This window comes from Balaenoptera physalus (assembly GCF_965194825.1).
Source record: "Balaenoptera physalus genome assembly, chromosome: 5".
NCBI lineage: Eukaryota > Metazoa > Chordata > Mammalia > Artiodactyla > Balaenopteridae > Balaenoptera > Balaenoptera physalus.
The window spans coordinates 81,461,382-81,489,256 of NC_138884.1; the positions used below are offsets into that span (position 1 = coordinate 81,461,382).

General features: G+C 36.5%; 1 protein-coding gene across 2 annotated transcripts in view; it reads right to left on the bottom strand.

The window, feature by feature from the left end:
* Nucleotides 1–330: 330 nt before the first annotated feature.
* Nucleotides 331–27,875, bottom strand: part of LOC309661997 (uncharacterized protein) — a 515,569-nt gene continuing 488,024 nt past the window's right edge. For both annotated transcript variants that reach the window (XM_082464320.1, XM_082464319.1), the window contains exons 4-5: nt 26,289–26,333; nt 331–8,861 (exon numbers count right to left, since the gene is read on the bottom strand). In XM_082464320.1, the coding sequence (XP_082320446.1) occupies nt 8,641–8,861; nt 26,289–26,333 (266 nt within the window). In that variant the 3' untranslated portion in view covers nt 331–8,640. The remainder of the gene's footprint in view (nt 8,862–26,288; nt 26,334–27,875) is intronic.

Consider the following 27,875-nt stretch of genomic DNA (forward strand, 5'->3'; position numbering starts at 1 on the left):
ACTTAAAAATTAAAATATAAGACTAATAAATGAAGATAATATTTTTTACATATTTTAGGGAGGTAAAATAATAGATTAGGATTTACAGTATAATAAAAACCAGAATTAAATGATATAAAATGCCAGTTACAAAATCTTAAATCGCATATTAAAGTGTCAAGTCCTTGAAATAAGATGTAAAGCAGCGGTCAAACCATTATAGAAAACAAGACAAAATAATCATTTTACACAAGATATTGCCTCACAAACACATACACATAATAAAGAAAATCAACTAGAAATTTATTAGAATTCAACTTTTTTGTTATTAGTGTTTTTAGGATATGTAAATTAAAAAGTATTTCAAAGTATCAATAGATTTTCTACATACAAGTTACATGATTTAAAATAAAATGAAAACAAATAAGAAGGCTTGTTCACAATGAAAATACACATATATAAAACACATAAAATGTTAAAACATTATACATTTACATATAAAGAAAAGTCTACAGTTTTATCAAGAAGCAAAAAAGGCTAAATAAATAGAAAGTATTTGAAATAAACTCTTAATTTCATTTTGGATATTAGTATGAGAAATTATTTTAATACCTCTTAAGCATCTTAAATATTATTTAATAAGAAAATATAAGAATATAATATATTGAGTCATCAGTTCTTTATTATTTTTAAAAGCATCATAAAACAATGTAGTTTTTAGGTGTTAACTTGACACACTCAGTTTTCCTACGCTTCTAAAAAAGTATGAGATCAATTTGTGGCATCTGGCTCTCAGGGAGTTATATCACCATGCAAAGGAATTGAGTGATGAATGAAATTCATTATTTCATAATGATGAAATTAATTTTTCATCATTATACATGCTTTTTAAATTTTTCAGAATAACTATCTTCACAAATTAACACATTCCAAATTACTAAAAAACATTTTTAAACATCTTACATTTTTATTTTTTTCCAAATTTGCAAAAAATTTCACATATAATTCTGATTTCCATATACAAAAGAATAGTTATTAACTTGATTAAATAATGTAACTTTCTATTAGTTTTCTAAATCATACCTATCAATAGTTTTCCTTAAAACATCCTCCGTAGGGAGGAACTGAACTATTTCTAGAAATTTGAATTCCAAAATTAAGTTACACTGTTTTATTTTTATGGAAGCTTCATAATACTGTTTTCTAAATCACTATGGGCGAGTCTTGAAGAAAATAAGGTAATTGTTTTTGTTGGTGAACATTCTTGTCTATCTCCTTCTTCTGCTATGTAGGTCAATAAGAATGTGCCCTGTTGGGAAGGAAAAGGTTAATAGCAGGGCTATTACTTCTTCCACACAAAGATACCCAGAAGAATGAATTGCTCCAGCAGACTACCTGGTAAAGGTGCTGATGACCAGACCTTCCTGTAAACAAGTTAATGATGTTTGCTAAAAGAAAGATACCAAGGAATCCCTAACTCTGAAATATTATTTTAGCAGGATGTACTTAGTCTTTCTAGATTGCTTATCGCCTTTAAAATAGGAATGTATACATTTATGGGGCATGACTGGCTGGAGAATGGGAGGCGTCACATAGCATTTTCCTATCTATGTAATTAATGGAGTATAAAATAGAGCAGTTACAAAACAGAAATGGCTTTGTTTGTGAACAGTATTTTCACATGTGCTGCTCAAAAATTTCCTTTAATCTGAAACCAAATCATGTCTTAGGCAGGAGAAAAGAGAATCGTGGAAACTGCCTCTGATGGTTTTGGGCTCTTCCCGGAAAGGATTGTTTAATCTGTGCCTGGTGCTTACCTCTACCCTTTGAACCATTATTAAAGTTTGAAGTTGGAAGAGATCTGTCACCATAATCTGATTTGACATTTAAACCTTTGTGGTAAAAAACATTGGTAGTAGCTATAGGCCCATGAATTATAATGGCTAAGGTACTACTTGACAAGAAAAATGATGAGTTTGGAAACATGATGTAGATTTGATGTTATAAGTGGCTCTCTATGCATCTTTGGTATAAAGTGGTAAAAGTCTCAAAAATATTACAGTGGACAAGTCTTACCAATGGAATCAGGAGTAAATGATGTTAGACACAGAGGAATTGGCCAAGAAGATAGTCAGATAATGCCAAGCAAAAAAAAAAGTTAGCAAACACTGCTATTATTTCATGGTTCTTATAGTATCCATGCTGAAAACTAGATTTCTATAGGAGGGGACTAGGACCATGCAGTAGCTACATGGAGAGAGAATATAATCACTTGCAAAGTAACTTACCTACAACCTTTAATCACCCCAAATATAAGTGCCTGGGACCATGACTAGGAGACCCTGAAAACCAAAGTGTATTCTGTTAAAGAGCTGAGCCATTCTGCAGAGAAACTAGCAGATGTCTGATAAATCCTTGCTAGCATGGAGTCTAAGAATAAATGATCGGAAGGGCATAGCACTAATTTTAAACACTGCCAAATAGGGTGGTATTTGTGTAGAGTGTAGCAGTCAGGGTCCTGCAGAGAAACAAAACCAACAGGATGTTATAGCGAGAGAGAGAGAGAGAGAGAGAGAGAGAAAAGATATATTTTAAGGAAGTTGGTTCATGGAATTGTGGAAGCTTGGTAAGCTTAAAAATCTGCTGGGTAGACCAGCAGGCTAGAGACCCTGCTAGTAGGAAGAGTTTCAGAATTCTGGCAAATTCCTTCTTGGTCAGAGGAGTTTAGTCTTTGTTCTATCAGGTCCTTCAACTGGTTGGTTGAGGCCCACCTGCATTATAGAGCATAATCTTCTGTCTGCACATGGAACGAGAGGGAATCACGGTGTCTCTTCCTTTTCTTATAAGGACACCAGCCCTGTTGGATTAAAGCCCCACTGCTTTGACCTCACTTAACCTTTATTACTTCCGTATAGGCCCTACCACCAAATATAATCATAATGGGAGTTAGGGCTTCAACTCCCAGTTGTAAGGAACACAGTTCAGTCCATAACAGTAGATATCAAGGATTAAATAAGGTAGTTCCCTTGGTTGCTTCATCATACCTTGTATAGTAAAACTCTTCAAGAATTACAACACACTAAGGGTGTTTAGTATACTATAATACATTTGGCAGCTGTGTCCTTTTTCTTTTCTATCTCATAGTCCACTAAGGCACAATTTGCATTTTCATGGAAAAATATTCAACACACATTTATGGTTTTTTCATGAGTATGTTTGACCTTACCACCATACTATCATAATCTGGTACTGCAGGGTTCCAACTGAATAACCTTTAAGAGTAACTTAGTGCAGGGGACTCCCCGGGTGGCACAGTGGTTAAGAATCTGCCTGCCAATGCAGGGGACACGGGTTCAATCCCCGGTCCTGGAAGATCCCACATGCCGCGGAGCAACTAAGCCCCTGCATCACAACTACTGAGCCTGCGCTCTAGAGCCCGCGAGCCACAACTACTGAGCCTGCATGCCACAACTACTGAAGCCCGCATGCCTAGAGCCTGTGTTCCGCAACAGAGAAACCACTGCAATGAGGCAATGTGAAGCCCGTGCACCGCAATGAAGAGTAGCCCCCACTCGCTGCAACTAGAGGAGAGCCCGCGCGCAGCAACAAAGACCCAATGTAGCAAAACAATTAATTAATTAAAAGAAAAAGAGTAACTTAGTGTAATACATTGATGATTACCTCCTTGGGAAGTAGGATAAAAGAAGTTGAGGACTCTAGACACCCATGTGGGCATGTGACAAATAGAGGCTGCTTAACTTTATTGCAAGTACTTGTCCAATCCCATGGGATCTTCACTAGAATGGAGTCAACAGAAAGGTCTGGCCATACTGATGTTACTGTATACCCTATTAATAAGCAATATAGCCAACCCAGAGAATCCCACCAGAGGAGGAAGGGTATGGATGAAAATGGGTAATAAATGAAAACAGGAGCTCCATGCAAACAAGAAGGGAGTGGGTTATTGTTCCAAGAAAGGATGCAGTAAAATCATTCCCAAAAGAAAATACCCAATTAAGAGATTAAGATTAAGACTCTTAGCTATCTCCCTTAGATCTGGAGCTAATTGTTGGTATTGGGAAAAGCCATCAGATATTTTTGCTTCAGTTAAGGGGAATTTTACTCATGCTGATTTATGGATTTTGCCTTAAAGAATCCATCTGGATAGCTGGAGAAAAGTAACAGTACCCACTGATATCTTAACTGACCCATATGTGGCCAAAACTACCATATAGCTTATAAGTTGTAGACTGTTTTACCATTTTGTTCATCATGCAACAAAAATACTTCTCCTTTACACAGCTTCCCAGAAGGAGTCTGACCTTTGCTTCTCTTTGTTAAGGAAAAGCGTAATCGCTTTTCACAGAAGGATTCCCCATCATCTCCCAATGCCAGAGACTCTACCTGGTGACTGCCCCTCAGTACCTTACCAGGGACCCCTAAGTGATAAACCCTGACCTGTGATCAGCTGGTCTTCTGGGAATTCCAGGGCTGTGTGTGTCTTTGTGGTGAGCATGTGTCTGTGAACCCAGATGACAGGCATGCAGAAATCACACCTCATAAAAATACTTTCAGTGTTAAAAAAAAAAAAATACTTTTTTTTTACTCTGGGCAGTTTACTCCTGAACTGTCCAGAGTAAAGTTTCTTGAACATCAAAGCACATTATGTGGTCATGAATCAAGTTGATTCATCAAGACAGCTGCTTGGTTATTATAAGAAGCAGATTGCTGGGACCTGCCATATCTGCTAGAGCTTGGTGTGTTCTGTGAGTGTGGATGGAATTTCTTTAATAGCAGTATTAGAACCTGTGGAATTTTGTGGGAAATGGTCTTAGAGATGGTATGGTAGCCATGTATCATTTATGAATCTCTTTGGAGCTTCAGAGGGACAGTGATGGGGCAGCTCTTTGGCACACACAGTGTGAACTATAGAATAAAACCAAATGATATTTTCATGTAGGTCGCAATATTCTTGAGTGCATATGCATACCTAAGTGTACCCATATAATGATTCATCAAAATAACAACAAATATTGTGGTATGACTTCCAAAGACCAAACCAGGCCACATTACCTTTTTTTTTTCTCTCTCTCTTTTTTTCCCCAAATTCTTGTCTTTAATACTCAATGTGATATCTAATCAAATAGAAGGGATTGTAAAACTATACTGAAGGGAGACATTTCAAATTCATGTGGGTCAATTCCATTTGATAGATGAATCAGTTAACTGAGTCTTAAAGAGAAAAGGTTATACTTTTAGAGTTAAACAAATAAATGTACTCACCTCTTCTTTCATTTAATAATTGTTGAGGACTGATAGTGTGCTAGATGCTGGGAATGCAATGGTGCAAAAGCAGACATGGTATTTCTCTTAGTTTTCATGTCTACTGTGACATTTTACCACAAATTAGTGGCTTAAAACAACACAACTTTATTATGTTACAGTTCTGAATGTCAGAAGTCTGAAATAGGTCCTACTGGGCTGAAGTCAATGAGTCAGCAAGGCTATGTTCCTTTCTGGATGTTCTAGGCAAGACTCTGGCTTGTTTTTGTTTGTTTCTTTTCCAGCTTCAAGCCACCTGCTTTTCTTGGCTCACACCACTCTTCCATCTTCAAAGCCAGCAATGGCTAGTTGAGTCTTTCACATCACATCCCTCTAACACAGACTCTTCTGTCTCCCTCATCTGCATTTAAGGGCCCTTGTGATCACACTGAACATGCCCATATAATCCAGGAAAAGGTCATGAAGGTCAGCCGATTAGCAACTTTAATTTCATCTGCAACTCCAACTCCCCATTGTCATGTAAAATAACATATTCCTAGATTCTGGGGATTAAAACGTTTTGGGGAACCATAATTCTGCCTATTACAGTATAATCCGTAAAGTCCAAAGGCACCCCGATTTTATATTCATCTTTCTGACTCTAGTGGCTTTGTTTTACTTAATAGCCTCATAATTGTTTTTGTTGTATCAAACATAATGTATTATACAAATGAAGTTAATCTTAATTTTATTGGCAATCTATAAATTATCATTTGTATGTCTTACAAATTGTGTGTTGCCAACAACATTATAGTACTAAGTAACCTCCCTATAGCACCAGCAATGCAAGTCAGGATGGTATTATTTTTGTCTCTATTTTAAGAAGGAGAAACTAACTATGGCACAGAAGAGTTTTACCATAGTTTTCTGTTTTTAAAGCCTTTGTATTCCAATCTAGCTTCAGATGTTCTATATATTTTCATAGACTGACTTTCATTAATCTTTATATGGTAGCTAGGATAAATCCATAGCTACTAAGGAAACCCAAAGTTACCTTCAAATTTTTGCTCAAAGGTTATCTCCTCTAGATAAACTTCTTAGATCCTACCCATCCAAAACTAGTGTTTCCTTTCTCTAAAACCCCATAGTTTTTGTATTTATATAAGGGTACATCTGATTAATGTTGATCATACTGTTTCCAAGGTTTAACGTAAAACTCCTTGAACCACCTACAGTGCTATGCAGTCACAGCAACTGATTCAGTACAGTGTTTATAAGTTTTGATAATAGCTCCAAAACTTTTACCTTTCTTATTTAAATGGCATAGTCCTGCTCAACTTTGAAAGTCAGTAAAATTGAGAAAAATTATTTTTACTTACCATATGAATTCAGGAAGTCAAGACAGACTTACTAATTCTTGTTATCCTCACCCATTTTTTTCCTCTGAACAAAGAGGTTATCATACTCTGCGCCTTCTACTTGAAAAAGACCAAGCATACAAACATTTACAGAAGAAAAAAAAAAAAAGAAATAGGCCTTTTCAAAGAATAATGTAGGCAATTGTGTTGCCTGTCACATGCTTATGTCTTTTGTATTACTTATGTCTTTGGTGATTATTTGAGAAAAATAGGGGAATTGGGATACCACATTTTAACTTATCATCTTGCAAGCAACCTAGAAAAAAGATATTTATAATGTAACACTTAAATTTTAAGTTTCAACAAAATCAGCAATAGTTTACTATCCAAAAGAGAATACTTTTTGTCTTGAATTATTTTTGAGATTATTAAGAAATAGAAATATTTTAAAGCTCATGTTTAGTTGTCAGTAATATTTATTTAACAGGAATTTTGCCCTCAAATTATTTCTTGTATGAAAGATTGCACTCTTAAGTCTTTTCAAGTGGATTATTCTTAAATATCAGGGCAACTAAGTGTGATTATAATGTAGCTTCATGGTGCTAGATAAATTAATCCAGTTCAATACAAAAACAAAAAAGTAGCATGTAGATTTGCCCTTTTCCATTTATATAAAAGTTGGTTTCTCAACCTGGAAGAGGATTTTGATAGATGTATATAGTTAATATAAGATTAAGAAAAAGGAAGTAGAAAATACATTTTACTGTCCAGAACTCCAACTGTGGGGTATCAGAAACCCAGCACAATTTATCCGTCCTCCTCTTTTATACAGTCCTAAGTTGTTCATACATTATCCTAAATAAGTTTTACATTTCTTCTTTATTGGTGCTGATGACTGCTCTGTTGCATCACAGAAAACCTTATAACATGACTGCTGATGTCACCATGATTTCTGCCTCTGGGAAGTGCTACATTACTGTTGTTATTGTTACTCTGAGGCTCGCATGGTCACCAGCGACCCAGACTCCAGTAATTCTTCCTGATGTTATATAGAGATTCAGGTTGTTACTAACCTAGGTCACGTTCACTCCTCATACCCAGTCTCTTAGGTCAGCTAATGTTAAACTGTTTAATCTCATAGCTGCCCTTGCTGCTCTTACTGAATTAAGGGAGTGCCTTCTCCCAATTGACTTAAACATGTGGTCACACTCCCCCAAATGATACTCTTTATTGTATTAAAGTGATTATATTATTATGCTATTTTTATGTACTTTCATTTAATCCCCTTCCTTAAACAAGATAGCTTTCCTCAGGAAATGAGTGGCATTACACATTTTAATGCCCCAAATTATACACCCAAATACCTACACACAAATATAAGACTCATAGTCCAAGAAACAGCTCTGGGACATTAATTCTCCCTTATCTGAGGTTCATATGACTATTTTACTTCTCAAGTATTCATCCCAATGTTTAGACATCTCTCCGTTGACAAGCATACCAAAATGGTTAGAAGGCATAATGATGGAATGATTAATAGCCCAGGTTCAGAGATGGGTCCTTTCAGTTCAAATCCGTGGTATATTCTTTGCTGGCTATTTGGGGCACATTTCCTTGAACCCCATGTGCCTAAGTTTCCTTATCAGAAAACCTATGTAATAATAAACTAAGGGAATAAAAAGAAGTTGTGACATACAGTATGCTTTAAAATATCTGACATAGTAAGTGCTCAATAAACGACAGTTACTTTTATGATTTCCAAGTTCAAGATAAAATCTTTTGTAACCTGAATTTTACCATTTTGTTATATAAATTATCAGTGAAACCAAATTTTTAATTAAATATTCACAGTGAGATCAGCACTTTATTAGGCATCATGAGACCATAAGAAGTTCATAAATTAGCACATGCCACATTCCAAGCTTGGCATTATGAACTTGCAGGATCGGCTAGAATGGCTTCTTAGAATGAACTCAGCTCAACCATATTGCAACTCCACAGGCTGTAGCACAGATCCTCCGGGCAGGACATGTGTGCACGTTCAATACCAGCAAGATATCCATTCACTTCCTGTATGCTGGACTAAAGTAGAATCAGTTGGCAGGGAAGATTGATGAAACATTCTTAAGATTCGCTGTGGAAGAATTTCAGACAGATGTAGACATCGACTGCTAGGAAACTGTGTCTTTTGGCAGCCCATTGCAGTAGGCAGTTGCCATTTGGAGCCAAGTGTCTCAAAGCTGATGGAAGAAGAAACAGAGCCTACAACAATAATAGGTTGTATCAGTCATGACTCTCCAGGGACCAGTGGATGGAGGAACACAACCAGTGTGGAGACCACTGAGAGATGCTGCCAGGCACAAGTTCATATGGACAGAATCACTATTAAACGTGATATTACTACTTACTTGCAATCACGTGGCAAGTTATAATTAACAAAGCAATTTCCTAACACTTATAATAACCTTACAATAATACTGAGAGCTAGATTGACAGTTCTTATTTTGTAAACTGAGAAAGTGAAGCTAAGAGAGTTCAAGTTAGGTGCAGAATCCAAGAGCTACTAAGCCGCCGAACTATATCTAAAGCCAGGTTTTTTAAATTCTTAGAAATTATTTTTATTACACCAACTTTTATTTCATTTGAGAAACAACTATGAATGCATCAGTAAGAAATGACACAGATAAGGAAAATTAATAAAAGTAAACACTATATAGTATAGAAGAAATCAAGGTGCCAGGGAAAGTATGATTATTGACAGTACTTCAGACTGAATCTTTAGATGTATTCTCAGTTAATGAAAGTATTTTTATTCTAGCAAATAAAGGAAATTGATCCAGACTCAAAGTTTCTCTCCAGCTATCACACTGACAGTATTACTTACCTTTGACAAATTCAATTTTAAGAGTTGTCATTAAATGGTAATTAGAACGGTTCAGTAGAGTTTACCTGTGCAGTTTTTATATCCGTTAGTTACTATAGAAGGAACCTTTTTTTAAGCCTCTATGTGTAATACGAGGAATATTTTTTTCTCTTGCCTGAGACATCATTTATAGCTGCTCTGTTTGCAAGCTCTTTGGATTGCACGTGGGGCTATGTACCTACCCCTAAACCTTCACCAAAATAAAGACATGGTCCCTAAAGTATTCTGTATTTCTGATTTGCCTTGCTTTTAGGATCAAAGTTTTCATTAGTTCCCTGAACTATACCAACTAACCACTGGAAAGAAAAATGACACAATTTTGGTCCAGCTAAGATACAGCTTAAAGAAATAAACTTAATTGGGTTAATAACATATCTTTCCAGGAATCAAAGAGCAGTTTTTCTTTTACCTCTTAGCATGGATAGAGCTACAGCTCGTTTAGCAGAATTTTTTTCCCTCTCCCCTTGTTCCACCTGGTAATAGGACCTTGACTTACTCCTTCACCTAACAGGGCTGCAGTTTACCATCCTGAGGAAAGTGAGGATTCTTTAAATGTAAAGTTTAGGCTTTTGAATATAGGTTTACAAATTTAGTCATGTTTAACATTTTGGAAAAATTAAATCTACTTTAACAGAGATTTTTTGATAAATTAAGATTTTAATATCAGTTAAATTAAATGAATTGACATTGCACTTCTTCCTGTTTTCTTAACAGCCATGACATTCCTTATTGCTACAAAACTCTCACAGGACAGACCTACAGATTCCTAAACATCTTTACAAAGCTAAACCTTGACTGCTTTTGAGTATAAAATGGATATATTTTCCCTAACGTCTCTGTAGAAAGTAACTCTCAGCTTTATTTTTAGCAACACCTCCCTTTACACATCATTCTTTCCATGTCATATGCCAGAACTTCTGTTATTGCGTATATCTCTATATAATTGCTGCTGCTTGGGTTTTAAGGAGTTTTATTGCAGAATAATAACTAGTTTTATCTTTATAAATTTCTTCATTGCTTTCTTTCCATAACTTATAGAAATAAATACTTTGCATTCATATTTTCCTGTACTAAATTGTAAGATCATATGTTCCATATCTTACTTCTATTTTATTCCATTTTGTTTTTTAAATCTGCTTGATACCCAAAATTATAGACTGACGTGACACCAGTTGCATTTATTTTATAAATTAATTAATGGAAAACAAGCATTATTATACTCATTAGTCCTCTCATATAGGAATACAATGCATCTCTGACTTTATTACAATTTCTTCTGCTCTTAAGTTTTTTTTTTTAACATCTTTATTGGAGTATAATTGCTTTAAATTGTTGTGTTAGTTGCTGCTGTATAACAAGGTGAGTCAGCTATAGGTATACATATATCCCCATATCCCCTCCCTCTTGCGTCTCCCTCCCACCCTCCCTCTCCCACCCCTCTAGGTGGTCACAAAGCACCGAGCTGATCTCCCTATACTATGCGGCTGCTTCCTACTGGCTAGCTATTTGACATATGGTAGTGTATATATGTCAGTGCCACTCTCTCACTTCGTTCCAGCTTACCCTTCCCCCTCCCCGTGTCCTCAAGTCCATTCTCTATGTCTGAGTCTTTTTTCCCGTCTTGCCACTAGGTTCTTCATGACCTTTTTTTTTTTTTTAGATTCCATATATATGTGTTAGCATACGGTATTTGTTTTTCTCTTTCTGACTTACTTTACTCTGTATGACAGACTCTAGGTCCATCCACCTCACCACAAATAACTCAATTTCTTTCCTTTTTATGGCTGAGTAATATTCCATTGTATATATGTGCCACATCTTCATTATCCATTCTTCTGTCGATGGACACTTAGGTTGCTTTCATGTCCTGGCTATTGTAAATAGAGCTGCAGTGAACATTGTGGTACATGACTCATTTTGAACTATAGTTTTCCCAAGGTATATGCCCAGTAGTGGGATTGCTGGGTCATATGGTAGTTCTATTTTTAGTTTTTTAAGGAACCTCCATACTGTTCTCCATAGTGGCTGTATCAATTTACATTCCCACCAACAGTGCAAGAGGGTTCCCTTTTCTCCACACCCTCTCCAGCATTTATTGTTTGTAGATTTTTGATGATGGCCATTCTGACTGGTGTGACGTGATACCTCATTGTAGTTTTGATTTGCATTTCTCTAATGGTTAGTGATGTTGAGCATCCTTTCATGTGTTTGTTGGCAATCTGTATATCTTCTTTGGAGAAATGTCTATTTCGGTCTTCTGCCCATTTTTGGATTGGGTTGTTTGTTTTTTTGATATTCAGCTGCATGAGCTGCTTGTATATTTTGGAGATTAATCCTTTGTCAGTTGCTTTGTTTGAAAATATTTTCTCCCCTTCTGAGGGTTGTCTTTTCATCTTGTTTATGGTTTCCTTTGCTGTGCAGAAGGTTTTAAGTTTCATTAGGTCCCATTTGTTTATTTTTGTTTTTATTTCCATTTCTCTAGGAGGTGGGTCAAAAAGGATCTTGCTGTGATTTCTGTCATAGAGTGTTCTGCCTATGTTTACCTCTAAGAGTTTTCTAGTGTCTGGACTTACATTTAGGTCTTTAATCCATTTGAGTTTATTTTTGTGTATGGTGATAGGGAGTGTTCTGATTTCATTCTTTTTACATATAGCTGTCCAGTTTTCCCAGCACCACTTATTGAAGAGGCTGTCTTTTCTCCATTGCATATTCTTGCCTCCTTTATAAAAAATAAGGTGACCATATGTGCATGGGTTTATCTCTGCGCTTTCTATCTTGTTCCATTGATCTATATTTCTGTTTTTGTGCCACTACCACACTACCTTCATTTACCGTAGCTTTGTAGTATAGTCTGAAGTCAGGGAGCCTGATTCTTTCAGCTCTGTGTTTCTTTCTCAAGCCTACTTTGGGTATTCGGGGTCTTTAATGTTTCCATACAAATTGTGAAATTTTTTGTTCTAGTTCTGTGAAAAATTCCATTGGTAGTTTGATGGGGATTGCATTGAATCTGTAGATTGCTTTGAGTGGTATAATCATTTTCACAATGTTGATTTCTCCAGTCCAAGAGCATGGTATATCTCTCCATCTGTTTGTATCATCTTTAATTTCTTTCACCAGTGTCTTATAGTTTTCTGCATACAGGTCTTTTGTCTCCTTAGGTAAGTTTATTCCAAGTTTTTTATTCGTTTTGTTGCAATGGTAAATTGGAGTGTTTCCTTGATTTCTCTTTCAGATTTTTCATCATTAGTGTATAGGAATGCAAGAGATTTCTGTGCATTAATTTTGTATCCTGCTACTCTACCATATTCTTTGATTAGCTCCAGTAGTTTTCTGTAGCCTCTTTAGGATTCTCTATGTATAGCATCATGTCACCTGAAAACAGTGACAGTTTTACTTCTTCTTTTCCAGTTTGGATTCCTTTTATTTCTTTTCCTTCTCTGATTGCTGTGGCTAAAATTTCCACAACTATGTTGAATAATAGTGCTGAGAGTGGGCGACCTTGTCTTTTTTCAGATTTTAGAGGAAGTGGTTTCAGTTTTTCACCGAGACTGATGTTGGCTGTGGCTTTGTCTATATGGACTTTATTATGTTGAGGTAGGTTCCCTCTGTGCCTACTTTCTGGAGAGTTTTTATCATAAATCCGTGTTGAATTTTGTGAAAAGCTTTTTCTGCATCTATTGAGATTATCATATGGTTTTTATCCTTCAGTTTGTTAATATGGTGTATCACGTTGATTGTTTTGCATATATTGAAGAATCCTTGCATTCCTGGGATAAAGCCCACTTGATCCGGATGGATGATCCTTTTAATGTGCTACTGTATTCTGTTTGCTAGTATTTTGGTGAAGATTTTTGCATAGATGTTCACCAGTAATATTGGCCTGTAGTTTTCCTTTTCTGTAATATCTTTGTCTCGTTTTGGTATCAGGGTGATGGTGGCCCTGTAGAATGAGTTTGGGAGTGTTCCTCCCTGTGCTATATTTTGGAAGAGTTTGAGAAGGATAGGTGTTAGATATTCTCCAAATGTTTGATAGTATTCACCTGTGAATCCATCTGGTCCTGGGCTTTTGTTTGTTGGAAGATTTTTAATTACAGTTTCAATTTCGGTGCTTGTGATTGGTCTGTTTATATTTTCTATTTCTTCCTGGTTCAGTCTTGGAAGGTTGTGCTTTTCTAAGAATTTGTCCATTTCTTCCAGGTTGTCCATTTTATTGGCATAAAGTTGTTTGTAGTAATCTCTCATGATCCATTGTATTTATGCAGTGTCATTTGTTACTTCTTTTTCATTTCTAATTCTGTTGATTTGAGTCCTCTCCCCTTTTTTCATGATGAGTCTGGCTAATGGTTTATCAATTTTGTTTATCTTCTCAAAGAACCAGCTTTTACTTTTATTGATCTTTGCTGTTGTTTACGTCATTTCTTTTTCATTTATTCTGATCTGATCATTATGATTTCTTTCCTTCCTCTAACTTTTTTTTTTTTTCATTCTTCTTTCTCTAATTGCTTTAGATGTAAGGTTAAGTTGTTTATTTGAGATGTTTTTTGTTTCTTAAGGTAAGATTGTATTGCTATAATCTTCCTTCTTAGAACTGCTTTTGATGCATCCCATAGGTTTTGGGTCATCGTGTTTTCTTTGTCATTTGTTTCTAGGTTTTTTTTTATTTCCTCTTTGATTTCTTCAGTGATCTCTTCGTTATTTAGTAGCGTATTGTTTAGCCTCCATGTGTTTGTATTTTTTACAGTTTTTTTCCTGTAATTGATATCTAGTCTCATAGCATTGTGGTTGGAAAAGATACTTGACACAATTTCAATTTTCTTAAATTTACCAAGGCTTGATTTGTTACCCAAGATACGACCTATCCTAGAGAATGTTCCATAAGCACTTAAGAAGAAAGTGTATTCTGCTGTTTTTGGATGGAATGTCCTATAAATATCAATTAAGTCCGTCTTGTTTAATGTATCATTTGAAGCTTGTGTTTCCTTATTTATTTTCATTTTGGATGATCTGTCCTTTGGTGAAAGTGTTAAAGTCCCCTACTATGATTGTGTTACTGTTGATTTCCGTTTTATGGCTGTTAGCATTTGCCTTATGTATTGAGGTGCTCCTGTGTTGGGTGCATAAGTATTTACAATTGTTATATCTTTTTCTTGGATTGATCCCTTGATCATTCTGTTGTGTCCTTCTATGTCTCTTCTAATAGTCTTTATTTTAACGTCTATTTTGTCTGATATGAGAATTGCTACTCCAGCTTTCTTTTGATTTCCATTTGCATGGAAGAACTTTTTCCATCCCCTCACTTTCAGTCTGTATGTGTCCCTATGTCTGAAGAGGGTTTCTTGTAGACAGCGTATATACAGCTATTTTTTTTGTATCCATTCAGCCAGTCTGTGTTTTGGTTGGAACATTCAATCCATTTACATTTAAGGTAATTTTCGATATGTATATTCTTATTACCATTTTCTTAATTGTTTGGGTTTGCAATTGTAGGTCATTTCCTTCTCTTGTGTTTCCTGCCTAGAGAAGTTCCTTTAACATTTGTTGTAAAGCTGGTTTGGTGGTGCTGAATTCTCTTAACTTTTGCTTGTCTGTAAAAGTTGTAATTTCTCCATCAAATCTGAATGAGATCCTTGCTGGGTAGAGTAATCTTGGTTGTAGGTTTTTCCCTTTCATCACTTTAAATATGTCCTGTCACTCCCTTTTGGCTTGCAGAGTTTCTGCTGAAAGATCAGCTGTTAACTTTATGGGGATTCCCTTGAATGTTTTTGTTGCTTTTCCCTTGCAGCTTTTTTTTTTTTTAATTTATTTATTATTTATGGCTGTGTTGGGACTTGGTTTCTGTGCGAGAGCTTTCTCTAGTTGCGGCAAGTGGGGGCCACTCTTCATCGCAGTGCGCGGGCCTCTCACTATCGCGGCTTCTCTTGTTGCGGAGCACAGGCTCCAGACGCGCAGGCTCAGTAATTGTGGCTCACGGGCCCAGTTGCTCCGTGGCATGTGGGATCTTCCCAGACCAGGGCTCGAACCTGTGTCCCCTGCATTGGCAGGCAGATTCTCAACCACTGTGCCACCAGGGAAGCCCCCCTTCCTGCTTTTAATATTTTTTATTTGTATTTAATTTTTGATAGTTTGATTAATATGTGTCTTGGTGTGTTTCTCCTTGGATTTATCCTGCATGGGACTCTCTGCACTTCCTGGACTTGATTGACTATTTCCTTCCCCATGTTAGGGAAGTTTTCAACTATAATCTCCTCAAATATTTTCTCAGTCCCTTTCTTTTAGTCTTCTTCTTTTGGGACCCCTATAATTCGAATGTTGTTGCATTAAATGTTGTCCCAGAGGTCTCTGAAACTGTCCTCAATTCTTTTCATTCTTTTTTCTTTATTCTGCTCTACAGTAGTTATTTCCACTGTTTTATCTTCCAGGTCAATTATCCATTTTTCTGCCTCAGTTATTCTGCTATTGATTCCTTCTAGAGAATTTTTAATTTCATTTATTGTGTTGTTCATTATTTATTGTTTGCTCTTTAGTTCTTGTAGGTCCTTGTTAAACGTTTCTTGTATTTTCTCCATTCTATTTCCAAGATTTAGGATCCCCTTTACTATCATTACTCTGAATTCTTTTTCAGGTAGACCGCCTATTTCTTCTTCATTTTTTGGTTTGGTGGGTTTTTACCTTGCTCCTTCATCTGCTTCATATTTCTCTGTCTTCTCATTTTGTTTAACTTACTGTGTTTGTGGTCTCCTTTTCGCAGGCTGTGGGTTCCTGTTGATTTTGGTGTCTGCCCCCAGTGGGTGAGGTTGGTTCAGTGGGTTTTGTAGGCTTCCTAGTGGAGGGCTCTGGTGCCTATGCTCTGGTGGGTGTGGCTGGATCTTGTCTCTCTCTCTGTCTCTCTCTGGTGGGCAGAACCGCATCTGGTGGTGTGTTTCAGGGTGTCTGTGAACTTAGTATGATTATAGGCAGCCTCTCTGCTAATGGGTGTGGTTGTGTTCCTGTCTTGCTAGTTTGTTGGCATTGGCTGTCCAGCACTGCAGCTTGCTTGCCATTGGGTGGAGCTGGGTCTTAGCATTGAGATGGAGATCTGTGGGAGAGCTCTCGCCGACTGATATTACTTGGGGCTGGGAGGTCTCTGGTGGTCCAATGTGTTGAACTCGGCTATCCCTCCTCTGGTACACCAGGCCGGAGCACCAAGACCCTGTCAGCCACATGGCTGGCTTGTAGGCTACATCTGCTGTGAAGGGCCCAGTGAGTCTTCAAAGAGGAACTGGAGTTCTTATCCTGGTGTGGTTCTTTGACCTTTTACTCCTGGATACTCCAAGAAAAACAACATGACAGCCAAGCCTGAGAAAAAGTTTCCCTGTGGGGCATATCACTGTTTTACTGCACAAAACATGCATGATACTTTCAAATCCCTCAGGCTTTGGGATGAAACAGTCAAAATGAGAACACCAAAGTGACCAAGACAATAAACAAGTTTCAGGAGGAGTTTAAGATTTTGAAAATTATCTTTTAACATGTGCTTTATACTGTTTTGATATATACTAAAATATGCTCTGGATACTATTTTTCCAAAATTTTAAAGATCTAGTATTATTAAAGTTTATTCTTAAATATTTTTTTTATTTTTAGTGTGAATAAAATATGTTTAATTTATATGTTCTATGTTTCGATATTTGTAGAATAACTATCAAATTTTGATAATTATTTTTAAAAGCAGTCTCACTGTACTCTTAGTTTTATTTGTTCCTTCCACTGATTTTTCTAAGTAATCCTATTATACACTTATGTTTTGTCCTTTTTTCTCTTCAATAACTATATATTTTATTTTTTTAATAGCATTTGTTAGAACTTTCAGAACAATTTTAAGCAATACTGTCAAAAGGTGTCACTTTTGTTATATGTGTAACTATAGTAGGAAGGTCCATGGACTGTAATTGTTATGTATAATGTTGACAGTTGCATGAAAGGTATTTATTCACACTAAAATTCAGTTAGCCCCAACTCATTACCAGTTACTCTTCAGGCTATGTTTGATAGAGTAACTTCCGTAGAAAATAGATCAAAAAATGTACAGTGGATCAGACAGAACAGAAGTTCGTTTCTTCTTCTCATAACAATACTGGTTGAGCTTCATAGTGGGGTTGTCCTCCTCAATGCAGTTATTGAGGGTCCAAGGCTGTTGGAGAGTCAGCCATCATTCTCATGTAATTTCAAAGTCACCCTGAAGGTTTAATATATTCCAGGTTGTACAAGTTATAGTGGTCATAAGTCTTTTAATGGCTAAGTCTTCAAAAGGTGTACATATCTTTTACTCATAGTCCATTAGCTATACTTCAGTCACAGGGTACACATCTTACTGGAGGGAGGTTAGAATGCCCAGGAAAAAATAGGAGAACATGAACTTAGAGAGGAACTAGCAGTCTCTGCCATAGAGGCCAAGGAAGAGACTTACAGAAGTGATGCTATGGGAACTTGAGGCTAAGTCATAAAGGATACAGTTTAGTATCTTGGTTTCTCTGTCTCTCTCTGTCCCCTTCTTTCTCTCTCTGTCTCTGTCTCTGTCTCTCTCATCTCTAGCTCTGTCTCTCTCTGGAACCTAGATTCCATGCTAAGAGGAAAGAGCCAGCCCACCTGGAGGGACTATACGTAGATGTTCTGGCTAAGAGCTCCAACTAAGGTCTCAGCTAACTGCCAGTATCAACTGCCATACCTGTGACTTAATGAGCTTTCATATGATTCGTGCCCCCAGCATTCATGTCCTCCAACTGAGGTTCCAGACAGCAACAAAGAAAAGCTGTCTTTACTATGCCCTGTTTGAATTCTTAACCACAGTAATAATTAAATATCTACACATATTTTCTTTGGAAAACTTACCTCAATTGTTCACCTCACCTATAACTTAAAATTATTATTGAAATATTTTATATGAAAATCACTAATTTCACAACTACTTAATACTTTGTGAGCCTATGAAAAATCTTGAGGAAGAAGTTCTGTTAGTTTCCACCCTATTCTTATTATAAAATGAGTTTCTAAGCAAGATTTTTGCAAGGATTAAGTAATATGAGATCCATAAAGAGTTTAGGCTAGTTGACTTGAACATAGTAGGCTTTTAATGGTAGCTATCATTAATATTAAAAAATGGATGATTTTCATCAGATGTGTAGACTTAACCTTAGGATCTTTTCCTGTTAAAGAATTGCATGTCCACAATAATATTTAAACTCCTCAAACACCCACTCCATTTAGTGACAATAAAAGTTATTTTAGACTGAAAACATGAGCCTCTAAGGCTGAGAGGGGTTTGTGTGGTTGCGCAGGAGCGCCGGCACGGGCGACTCTTCCTGTGGCGGTGCAAGTTTGAGGAGGTGGCTCGTGAGGGTGAGGCATTTCGGTGCGTGGCCTCCCCACCCTCGTTTGGTGACGTAACACAGACCTTGGGGCCAGATTTGCTGGGTTTGTAATGCAGCCCCAACATTTAAGCACTCTGGCTTTGGGCAACTCAGGTAGCATGAATCTCATCAGCACAGAGAGAAAGCTTCACTGAAAACTCACTGCAGAGCAGCAGGGGAAGCCAGATTCCACAACGGCAACAGCAGGGTTCATGGCAAGAATCAGCTTGCAGGCCGCCCAGGGCAGCCTCATCTTCTGCAGCTGGTAGACCCTCAGGCTTAGGAGCTGTTTCAATCACAGAACCTTGAGACAGTAAGGTGTTTTTGAGACCATCTGTACCAAATCTGTGACTGAACCCAGTGAAGACCTCTATATAAACGTTTAAGATTCTGGCAGCACATGCGAGACCTACTCTTTTAGCCACCAGATGCTGAAGACAGCCTCGTAGACAAATTGCTCCCAAGTCAGCCTGTTCTAGCTGAACAACTATTGCAGACCCTCATAATCTGACTTCATAATGGAGACTGCCACATTCACTGCCATGTGACTGAAAGGGTCTTGGTGCTCTGGCCGGGTGTCAGGCCTGAGCCTCTGAGATGGGAGAGCCGAGTTCAGGACATTGGACCACCAGAGACCTCCCAGCCCCATGTAATATCAATTGGTGAGAGCTCTCCCAGAAATCTCCATCTCCGTGTTAAGACCTAGCTCCACTCAATGACCAGCAAGCTTCATGATGGACACCCCATGCCAAACAACTAGCAAGAGAGGAACACAACTCACCCATTAGCAGAGAGGCTACCTAAAATCATACTAAGTTCACAGACACCCCAAAACACACCACCAGATGCGGTCCTGCCCACCAGAAAGGCAAGATCCAGCCTCATTCACCGGAAAACAGGCACCAGACCTGCCACCAGAAAGCCCACACAACCCACTGAACCAACCGTACCCACTGGGGGCAGACACCAAAAACAACGGGAATTATGAACATGCAGCCTGTGAAAAGGAGACCCTAAATGCAGTAAGTTAAGCAAAATGAGATGGATGACAGAGAAATACACAACAGATGAATGAGTAAGGTAAAAGCCCACCAGACCAAACAAATGAAGAGGAAATAGTCAGTATACTTGAAAAAGAATTCAGAGTAACGATAGTAAAGATGATCCAAAATCTTGGAAATAGAAAGGAGAAAATACAAGAAACGTTTAACAAGGAACTAGAAGAACTAAAGAGCAAACAAACAATGATGAACAACACAATAAATGAAATTAAAAATTCTCTAGAAGGAATCAATAGCAGAATAACTGAGGCAAGAGAACAGGTAATTGACCTGGAAGATGAAATAGTGGAAATAACTACCACAGAGCAGAATAAAGGAAAAAGAATGAAAAGAATCGAGGACAGTCTCAGAGACCTCTGGGACAACATGAAATGCACCAACATTCAAATTATAGGGGTCCCAGAAAAAGAAGAGAAAAAGAAAGGGACTGAGAAAATACTTGAAGAGATTATAGTTGAAAACTTCCCTAATATGAGAAAGGAAATAGTCAAGTCCAGGAAGCGCAGAGAGTCCCATACAGGATAAATCCAAGGAGAAACATGCCAAGACACATATTAAACAATCAAATATTAAATACAAATAAAAAATATTACAAGCAGCAAGGGAAAAACAACAAATAACATTCAAGGGAATCCCCATAAGGTTAACAGCTGATCTTTCAGCAGAAATTCTGCAAGCCAGAAGGGAGTGGCAGGACATATTTAAAGTGATGAAAAGGAAAAACCTACAACCAAGATTACTCTACCCAGCAAGGATCTCATTCAGATTTGACGGAGAAAGTAAAACCTTTACAGACAAGCAAAAGTTAAGAGACTCAGCAACATCAAACCAGCTTTACAACAAATGCTAAAGGAACTTCTCTAGGCAGGAAACACAAGAGAAGGAAAAGACCTACAATAACAAACCCAAAACAATTAAGAAAATGGTACATACATAGTTTTGGAAGTTTTAACCACAGCAATCAGAGAAGAAAAAGGAATAAAAGGAATCCAAATAAGAAAAGAAGAAATAAAACTGTCACTGTTTGCAGATGACACGATACTCTGCATAGCGAATCCTAAAGATGCTACCAGAAAACTACTGGAGATAATCAATGATTTTGATAAAGTAGCAGGATACAAAGTTAATGCACAGAAATATCTTGCATTCCTATACACTAATGATGAACAATCTGAAAGAGAAATTAAGGAAACACCCTCATTTACCACTGCAACAAAAAGAATAAAATATCTAGGATAAACCTACCTGAGTAGACAAAAGACTTATGCAGAAAACTGTAAGACACTGCTGAAAGAAATTAAGAGGATACAAACAGATGGAGAGATATACCATGTTCTTGGATTGGAAAAGTCATTGTGAAAATGACAGTACAGCCAAAGCACTCTACAGGTTCAATGCAATCCCTATCAAACTACCAATGGCATTTTTCACAGAACTAGAACAAAAAATTTCACAATTTGTATGGAAACACAAAAGACCCTGAATAGCCAAAGCAATCTTGAGAAACAAACACGGAGCTAGAGGAATCAGCCTTTCTGACTTCAGACTATACTACAAAGCTACAGTGATCAAGACAGTATGGTACTGGCACAAAAACAGAAATATAGATCAATGGAACAGGATAGAAAGCCCAGAGATAAACCCACGCACATATGGTCACCTTATCTTTGATAAAGGAGGCAAGAATATGCAATGGAGAAAAGACAGCCTCTTCAATAAGTGGTGCTGGGAAAACTGGACAGCTACATGTAAAAGAATGAAATTAGAACATTCCTTAACACCACACACAAAAATAAGCTCAAATGGATTAAAGAACTAAATGTAAGGCCAGATACTATAAAGCACTTAGAGGGAAATATAGGCAGGACACTCTGTGACAGAAATCACAGCAAGATCCTTTTTGACCCACCTCCTAGAGAAATGGAAATAAAAACAAAAATAAACAAATGGGACCTAATGAAGGTTAAATAGCTTTCGCACAGCAAAGGAAACCATAAAGAAGACGGAAAGACAACCCTCAGAATAGGAGAAAATATTTGCAAACGAATCAACTGACAAAGGATTCTTCTCCAAAATAACAAGCAGTTCATGCAGCTCACTATCAAAAACACAAACAACCCAATCCAAAAATGTGCAGAAGACCTAAACAGACATTTCTCCAAAGAAGATATACAGATTGCCAACAAATACATGAAAGGATGCTCAACATCTCTAAGCACTAGAGAAATGCAAATCAAAACTACAATGAGGTATCTCCTCACACCAGTCAGAATGGCCATCATCAAAAAATCTACAAACAGTAAATGCTGGAGAGGGTGTGGAGAAAAGGGAACACTCTTGCACTGTTGATGGGAATGTAAATTGATACAGCCACTATGGAGGACAGTATGGAGGTTCCTTAAAAAGCTAAAAATAGAACTACCATATGACCCAGCAATCCCACTACTGGGCATATACCCTGAGAAAACCATAATTCAAAAAGAGTCATGTACCAGAATGTTCATTGCAGCACTATTTACAGTAGCCTGGACATGGAAGCAACCTATGTGTCCACTGACAGATGAATGGATAAAGAAGATGTGGCACATATATACAATGGAATATTACTCAGCCACTAAAAGAAACGAAATTGAGTTATTTGTAGTGAGGTGGATGGACCGAGAGTCTGTCATACAAAGTGAAGTAAGTCAGAAAGAGAAAAAGATATACCATATGCTAACATATATATATGGAATCTAAAGAAGAAAAAAAAATGGTTCTGAAGAACCTAGGGACAGGACAGGAATAAAGACAGACATAGAGAATGGAGTTGAGGACACAGGGAGGGGGAAGTGTAAGCTGGGTCGAAGTGGGAGTTTGGCATTGACATATATACAAATGTCAAATACCAAATACATATCTACCAAATGTCAAATAGATAGCTAGTGGGAAGCAGCCGCATAGCACCGGGAGATCAGCTCAGTGCTTTGTGACCACCTAGGGGGGTGGGAGAAGGGAGGGTGGGAGGGAGACACAAGAAGGAGGGGATATGGGGATATATGTATACGTATAGCTGATTTACCTTGTTATACAGCAGCAACTAACAACAATTTAAAGCAATTATACTCCAATAAAAATGTTAAAAAAATAAAATATAAATACATAAATAAAAGTTATTATAATAAAATTTTGAGTCTAAAGAATGTCAATTTTAATGTTCTTATTTTTCATAGACTAACGCTCTCGCCTTCAGAGTCAATTACAAGTCCATTATTCCCAAGAATTTTCCTGACATTACTCCCACACATGTTGAAAAATAAAATTATGTTTACTTGGTATATATTTGAAAGAAAAAAGTAGAATAAATTGAAACACTTCTCTGGGAGAGATAGGATCAGTTTGAACAGAAAGCAGCACACTCAGAAAATAAGTTATTAGATTTAACTTTAGGTCCCAGATGTTCAGTAAAATGCTAAAGGAACTTTCCAGCTGAAAATTTTCTTAACAATTAAATGGCAAGATGTCAAATGTCAGATGATTCCAATGTCAGGAAGCAAGCTGAAATAATCTGCTTTCTCCTAGTTGATGGCTAATTGTACTGGTAAATGCTGAATAATCATTGAGAATACAGTAATGCTCTGGTCATGATGACCTCTCTTAAAATCTTTTACCAAACATGTTTTTTAATCACTTTAACATCTACTAAAGACAATGGTTTAACAAAATATTTTCTTGCAAGCTTTTTGTACTTCTAGCTCAATGTGTAGGATTAAAATGCAGTTAAACCTTTGAAATCTAAATAAATAAGATAGTGCTTGGGACTTGATGAGAAAAAGGGGTCAGAAGATTCCCTACACATGAAGTAAACATTAGGTAAATTAGAAACAATCAAAATAGAAAAGAGAGATATTTTCTCATAGAATGGAACATATGATCATACAAGACTAGCTAAATTTAACATTATAAACTTCCTTTAATGTAATGGCTGCACATTTATAATATAGCAGTAAATATATTTCCCGGGACTCAAGAGTTACTAATCAATCATTCCATTGTTCTTTTCTCTTTTTCCTTTTTTCTTTTTCTTTCTTGGAGTATAATTTACATACAATGAACAGCATGTATTAAAAATGTCTACTTTGATAAGGGTGTTTTATGTACATATCAGTGAAATCATCCCTGCAGTCAACATAGAGAACATATCTATCACCCCTAATAGTTTTTTCAGGTACCTTTATAATCAACTACTTTCCCCTTCCTGCTGTGCTTTCACCTGTCTGGGTCCCCTGACATACACTGATGTACTTTCTATCACTATGGATTAGTTTGAATTTCCTAGATTTTTATATAAATACAATCTTATAGTATGTGCTATATTTAAATCTGGCTTATACTTGACATAACCATCTTGAGTTTCATTCATGTTTCTGCATATCACTAGTCCATGTTTTATCACTGAGTAGTATGCAGTTGTATCAATATACCTTAATTTATGAATTCTTTCACCAGTTGATCCTTTGAGTTGTTTCTAATTTTTAGGTATTTCAAAGAAAGTTGCATGGATGTTCATGTAATGCATGTCTTTGTATGCCCAGATGCTTTCACTTACTTTGGGTAAATAACTAGGAGTAGAATGGCAAGATCATATAGAAGGTGTATATTCAACTTTTTAAGAAACTACCAAACTATTTCATAATTTCATTGTACTATTTTACATTCGCACCATAAATGTATGAAAGTTCCAGTTCCTTCACATCTATACTAGCACTTAGTATGGTTAGTCATTCTAATATGTGTGTAGTGGTATCTCATTGTGGTTTTAATTGCATTTCCCTAATTACTTATGATATTGAACATTTTTAATATGCTTATTTGTCACCCTTATATTTTCTTAGGTTAGCTGCCACTTCAAATATTTTGCCCATCTTTAATTGGGTAGCATGTTTACTTGAGTAATGAGAATTCATTATATTCTGGGTATGAGTCCAAGTTTGCTCTTCTTTTAAAAATTGCTTAGCTATTCTGCATTCTTTCCCATATGAATTTTAGAATCGTCTTGTAAATTTCTGCAACAGACGGTTGCTGGAATTTTAATTGAAATTGTGTTGAACCTATAGATCTATTGGGGAAAAGTCATATTTTAGAAATTTGAGTCTTTCAAGCCATGAATATGGTACATCTCTCAATTTATTAAACATCTTTAATTTCTCTCTTGTTTGATTTCTAGTTTTCAGTGTGTATGCCTTGCACATTCTTTGTCAAATTTTTTCCTGAGCATACATATTTTGACACTATTATCAAAGGTAAATTTTTAGATCTTCTGTATCCTTACTCATTTTCTGCCTATCACTCTATCATTTATAAGGGAACAGGAATTGAAATCACTGATCATATTGTGAATTAATGTATTTCTCTGTGAAGTTCTATCAGTTTTTGCTTCAAGTGTTTTGCTTTTTAGTTTCATAAACATTTAGGATTATTTTGTCCTATTGAAAGTTGACCTTTTTTCATTATTAAATGGCTTTCTTTATCCCTGGTATTGTCTTTTGCTTTGAAATCTACTTTTTTGAGTGTTAACATAGCCACTGCCATATTCTTTTGAATAGTAGTAGCATTATGTATAGTTGTCCATCCTTTTACTTTAAACTATTTTTGTTCTCTGTATTTGAAGTTTGTTTCTTATAGGCACTTTATAGTTGAGTCATACTTTTTTATGCAATCTGAATATCTCTACCTTTTACTTGTTGCATTTAGACTACCCATATTTAATGTAATTATTGGTTCAATTAGTTATCATTTTTTGTATTTGTTTCCTATCTTTCCCATCTTTCTTTGTTTCTTTTTTTTCCCGTCATTTTTGTACTTTTGATACTTTTACTATCTCCCTTTTGCTGGTTTATTAGCTATAACTCTGTTTTGTTATTTTAATGATTACTTTAGAGTTTGAAGTATAGTAATTCATCACCAAGGGATACTTTCACAAATGTATGGAAAACAGTATAGCAGTTTCTCAAAAAAGATAAAAATGGAATTAACATATGATCCAAGAATTCTGTTTTGGGATATATGTCCCCCCAAATTAAAAGCAGAAGCCTGAACAGGTATTTGTACACACATGTTCATAGCAGCATATTCACAATAGCCAAACTGTGGAAGCAACCCAAGTATTCAATTGGTGGATGGATGGATAAATAAAATGTGTATATACATACAATAAAATATTATTCAACCTTACAAAGGAAGAAAATTCTTACATATACTATAACATAGAGAAACTTAAGGACATTATGCAGTGAAATAAGTCAGTCACAAAAGACAAATACTGTATGACTCAACTTACATGAGGTGATCAAATCCATAGAGACAGAAAGTACAATGGTGATTGCTAAGGGGTGGAGAAGAGGAGAATGGAAATTGTTTATTAGGTACAGAATTTCAGTTTTGCAAGATGAAAAAAGTTTTGTTGATGGTTGGTTATAAGGGCAACACAACAATATGAATGTACCTAATGCCATGGAGCTGGATACTTAAATATTAAGATGGCAAATGTTATATTTATTTTACCACAATTTAAAGGATAAAAGGGAAAGTGGGGCAGATTTTGGTTATAGGCTTATACTCTTGATACAGAGGAGTAGTTGGGCTACTATATGTTTACATGTCTACAGAGTAGAGGTATGGGTTTGAATCCCCACTGCTCAGATGTTCCTTCCAAAAGTCTCAAAAAGATTGAGTGGAAAATGCTATAAGTACAGACAACTCTGAGAGTTAAAAACGCCAGAGGACCCAATAATAGGGGAGCCTCCACAATACTGTGAGATTAACTTCAGAAGCCAAACCAGAGAAAAATCCCCTTGGGCTTCTGGCATGGGGAAGAGAAAAGGAACCACTTTAAAATACATCTGAGCTCTGTGTTCTTCTTAACAAAGCCTGCCCTCCAAAGAAACTAGTTAGAGCCTCATCAGCTAGAGTATGATGAGACCTCACTGATTTGAGGAAGGAAAATACCCAATTCCAGCCAATTCTAGCTTTTCAAATGGGAAAAGGGAAATATCCAATTCTAACCCACTCTAACCATCCTGTCCCACCTAAGGGAAGGGGGGGGGGAAACCAGAAATACTTGTGAAGTTCACAGCCCACAGGCACAGACTTACTAAAAGAATGAGACCAAATCATAGGACTATAGAACACTACCCACCCCCTCACTTCTCACCATCACATTACTAAAGGACTTTTTACAGCAATTCCTTTTACCCAGTACATTATGTCCAGCTATCAAGAAAAAATTACAAGGCATACCAAAGGTCAGAAAATACAGTGTGAAGAGACAGGGCAAGCATCGGAATCAGACATGACAGGGATGTTAGAATGATCACACCGGGAATTTAAAACAGCTATGATTAATATGCTGAGGACTCTAATGGATAAAACAGCATGCAAGAACAGATGGTCAGTGGAGGCAAAGAGATGGAAATCCTAAGAACCAAAAAGAAATACTAGAGATGAAAAACACTATAAAATAAATGATAATGCCTTTGAAAGCTTATTAATAGTTGGATATAGCTGGGGAAAGAATCTCTGAGCTAGAGGAAATATCAATACAATCCTCAAAAACCAAAAAGCAAAGAGAATAAAAAACTGAAAAAAAAAAAAAGGAACAAAATATGCAAAGAATGTGGGACAACTACAAAACATGTGGCATGCACATAGTAGGAATACCAGAGGACAAGAGAAAAAGGAACAAAAGGTGTATTTGAAATAATAATGAATGAGAATTTCCCCAAATTAATGTCAGACACCAAACCACAGATCTCGGAGGCTCAGAGAACACCAAACAGGCTAAATGTCAAAGAAACAATATCTTGGCATAAAAAAGGGAAAAATCAAAAATAAAGAAAAATCCTGAAAGAAGCTAGAGCATAAAAAT